The sequence below is a fragment of the Poecile atricapillus genome, chromosome Z, assembly GCF_030490865.1.
Source record: "Poecile atricapillus isolate bPoeAtr1 chromosome Z, bPoeAtr1.hap1, whole genome shotgun sequence".
NCBI lineage: Eukaryota > Metazoa > Chordata > Aves > Passeriformes > Paridae > Poecile > Poecile atricapillus.
The window spans coordinates 21,839,644-21,843,562 of NC_081289.1; the positions used below are offsets into that span (position 1 = coordinate 21,839,644).

Here is a 3,919-nt window from a genome sequence, read left to right on the forward strand (position 1 = left end):
CGCTGCCTCTCCCTCAGCCGGCTCCGCACCCCGTCTCGGACACCCCTCGGCGGGCAGGGCTCCCCCCTTTCCCTTTCTCCCTCACGCTTTCCCGCCCCTGCACCGCCCCCCCCCCCCCCCCCCCGCGGCGCCCACGCGCGCCGCCCCCGCCCCGCCCCCGGCCCGCGCGGCGCCCCGGCGCGGGTGTTTGCTCAGGGCCGGGAGCGCGGCACGCGCCGGGCGCACGCACTTGCGACAACAAACCCGCGAGCGGCGGGGGCGGCGCGCGGGGCGGGGGCGGCGGGGGGAGGCGGGGCCGCGCGGCAGCCAGCGCGTGTGCGGCGGGGGGCGTGGGGGCTCGTGTGTGTGTGTGTGTGTGCGTGTGTGTCTGTCTGTCTGTCTGTCTGTCTGTGTGGGTGTGCGTGTCCCGCGCTGAAAAGGCGGCGGCGCTCCGCGCATCGCGGCCGGCAAAGCTGGGGAGCGTGGAAAGCGCAAGGTGCAGGGTGTGTGTGTGTGTGTGAGCGCGGGGGGTGGCGGGGGGAGGTTTGTCTCTGTGTGCGTGCGTGTGTGTGTGTGTGTGTGTGTGCGTGTGTGTGTGTGTGTAGGAGAAGGGGGGGGCGAGCCCCGTCCGCCCCTTATAAGAGACACAATCCTCAGCCACTTTTTTGCAAAAGGGGCTTTGCAAAGCAGCCTGCGCACACGCGAGCGCCACGAGCCTCCCCGCGGCCGCCGCACGGAGGGCGAGAGGGAGGGGGGCGGGCAGAGCCGCCCGCCGTCCCCGCCGCCCGCCCGGCTCTGCCGTCCGCTCCCGTTAGTCTCCGCTTCCCCTTTCCCCTGTCGTCTGTTGCCTAGCTCATTTTTTTTTTTTTTTAAATTTTAAATTTAAAGTTTTTTCTTTTTCTCTTTTTCGATTTTTTCTTTCTGTTTTCTTTTTTGGGTTTTTTTTTTTTTTGTTTGTTTGTTTGCTTGTTTGTTTTTTGGGTTTTTTTTGTGGTGGTGGTGGGGGGACGGGGACCGACCGTCACTCGGGCGCCCCCGCCTCGCAGGACTCCCCCTCGCCTATGGCCAGCGGCAGCCCCGCCAGGATGTCCAGCGCCGCCGGGCAGCCGCCCTTCCTGCAGCCGGCGTGCTTCTTCGCCGCGGCGGTGGCCGCCGCCGCCGCCCCTCCGGGGCCGCCCCCGGGAGCGCCACCGCCGCAGCTCAGCCCGGCGGGCGGGCAGCCCTCCCCGGGCGGCAAGCCCTCGGCGCCGCGGGCGGCCAAGCGGCAGCGCTCGGCCTCGCCGGAGCTGATGCGCTGCAAGAGGAGGCTCAACTTCAGCGGCTTCGGGTACAGCCTGCCGCAGCAGCAGCCGGCCGCCGTGGCGCGGCGCAACGAGCGGGAGCGCAACCGGGTGAAGCTGGTGAACCTGGGCTTCGCCACGCTGCGGGAGCACGTCCCCAACGGCGCTGCCAACAAGAAGATGAGCAAGGTGGAGACGCTCCGCTCCGCCGTCGAGTACATCCGCGCCCTGCAGCAGCTGCTCGACGAGCATGACGCCGTCAGCGCCGCCTTCCAGGCAGGCGTCCTCTCGCCCACCATCTCGCCCAGCTACTCCCACGACATGAACTCCATGGCGGGCTCCCCCGTCTCCTCCTACTCCTCCGACGAGGGCTCCTACGACCCGCTCAGCCCCGAGGAGCAGGAGCTTCTCGACTTCACAAGCTGGTTCTGAAGGCCGGCCGCCCTCCCGGCAGGTGGGTAGGCGCCGCGGAGGCCCGGGGGAGGCCGGGGCGGATAGCGGGGGGACGGACTCGGGGCGGCGGGGCCGCAGCCGCCGGGGCAGGGGCAGGGGCCGCAGCCGGGGCTGCCCCTCGGGCGGGCGCCGCTTGTCCCGCGGTACTTACGAGCGGCTCTGCGGCCCGACGCTGCACTGCTCCCGGCGCAGCTCTCATCTCTTCTCTCTTTTATTGTTACAGGACAGTTGCAAAAGGGAAAAGAAACAAACAAACAAAAACCAAAAAAAAAAAAACCACCCCCACAAAAACAGGTCACACACAGAGAGACAAAAATCCACGCAGGAAAAGAACCTGTTGCGCTCCAGCTCCCCTGCCGTCGGAGGGCGGTGCGGGCACGTCTCTCGGCGGGCGGGCACAGCGCTGCGCGCAGCGGGGGCGGTCGGGGCGGTCGGCCCCGGCCCCGGAGACCGGCCGGCCTTTGCACTCCGTCGCACTGCCACGGACTGCGCCCCGGAGGAGCGGGTGTGTCCGGCGAGGGAGCCCCGGGAAGCGGGAAAGGGCGCTGCGCTCCTCGGCCGGCGGAGGAGCTCTTCCTCTTCCTCCTCCTCAGCAGAGAGGCGGCCCATCTTCGCACCTCGCCGCCGCCGCGGCCCTTCAGACACTGGCGTTCATCACCTGTGGACAAAGTTAGTTTACCGATGTCTGTGGTGATGCTGAAGTTAAGCTATGCTGTACTCAAAGAAGTCCCTGGATCCCCGTCAGCCCCCCATCTCCCCGTGCCTCTCCCTCCCCTCGATCCAAGCTTTTCCTCTCGTTTCCATCATAGAATGCTTCCAATCTTTTTTTTTGTGAATTTTTTTATGATGAGAAAATCTATTTGTATCTATCCTAACCCGGTTGGGGATATATTAAGCTATTTTTGTACATAAGAGAGAGAGAGATTTATAGAGGTTTTGTACAAATGGTTTAAAATGTGTATATCTTGATACTTTTTTTAATATGTAATGCTTATTACCTCCTCATGTTTAGACTCGTAGTCAACGTTACCTTACAACTGCCATTTTTGTATGTGGTTTTGTAAAGGACTTGGATTTCCTCCAGATGTACTTTAGCACCAATGTGTCTTACTTTATAGAAACTTTGTTAATGTATTAATAATGTCATTAAACAATGTTCAAAGTGAACAAAGTTTATGCAGCTATTGTCCAAACGCAAAACGGTAGCTGTTTTCATATGCTGCCTTTTGGGAGAAAAAGGAAAAAAAAGGAGAAAAAAAGAAAAACCAGACAAGCAACAAACAAGCCCCCCCCACACCACTGCCTTTTCTTACTGTTTTATTACAAACTTACAAAGGTCCTGTATAACCCTATTTTATACAATCTAGTTTCATAATAAAACTTTTTTTTAATTAAAATGATCAGCTGCCTACCGCATGCAATTTTTTTTTTTCTTTCTGCCATTGGCAACGATGAATGTAAGGACAGAATGTTAACCGATGTTATACCGGAGCTAAGTTGCATATGAAGTGTTTGTATCTGATGGATGTAACATATATATCTTTATCTCTATATAAAAATGCAAAGATCTAGCGCTATCACCATTGTTTTCTTGCCCTTCTGTGTTGCAAATGTGTATCCAAATCAAAAGGCGGGGGGATGATTAATGATTGCATTGTCCTTCCTGAAATCACTGCACATTACAGAATTCCCCCAAAAGCCCAAGTCTTAAAAAAAGAGGGCGCTCCATCCCGCGTTTCGGCGGCGTGACCCTGTCCTCCTCCGCGCCTCTGACCCAACGGGGCAGGAAAACGCGGGGGATGGCACAGCCGCCGCCACCCAAAACACGGGGCGCTGCGAACACACTGGCTGGGGAAATAAAACCGTCGCGGAGAAGACGGGAAGCGAGAGGAGAAGGGAGATAAAATTAAATAAATAAATGAAGTAGTAGAAATCGGTGGAAGCGTAGAGATATTAGTCTTTCCAAACTTGTTATTCTGCCTAAATAGCGTGATCCGCCTGTAAAAGTAGCCAATTACCAAGACTCAAAAAGAAATTGGACTCTTCCCCCTATTCTCCGCTTCTTTTTTTTTTTTTTTTTGGCTAGCCTGCTTGTTGTCAGTTAGCAAGGACGTGACCAGAATTCGCCTTCTTTTCGCCTGGCTCCTGCATCACTTGCAAATTCAGTTTGCGTGCACCAAGCCAAGCGGAAAGCAAAGCTCAAAATG

At 57.8% G+C, this 3,919-nt stretch overlaps 1 protein-coding gene across 1 annotated transcript; it reads left to right on the top strand.

Moving 5' to 3' along the window:
* Positions 1-962: 962 nt before the first annotated feature.
* On the top strand, positions 963-2,034 carry LOC131572862 (achaete-scute homolog 1-like). The gene is made up of 2 exons (XM_058826268.1): positions 963-1,713; positions 1,936-2,034. The coding sequence occupies exon 1, from the start codon at positions 1,041-1,043 to the stop codon at positions 1,689-1,691; it is 651 nt and encodes a 216-aa protein (XP_058682251.1). The 5' UTR covers positions 963-1,040; the 3' UTR covers positions 1,692-1,713; positions 1,936-2,034.
* Positions 2,035-3,919: the final 1,885 nt, after the last annotated feature.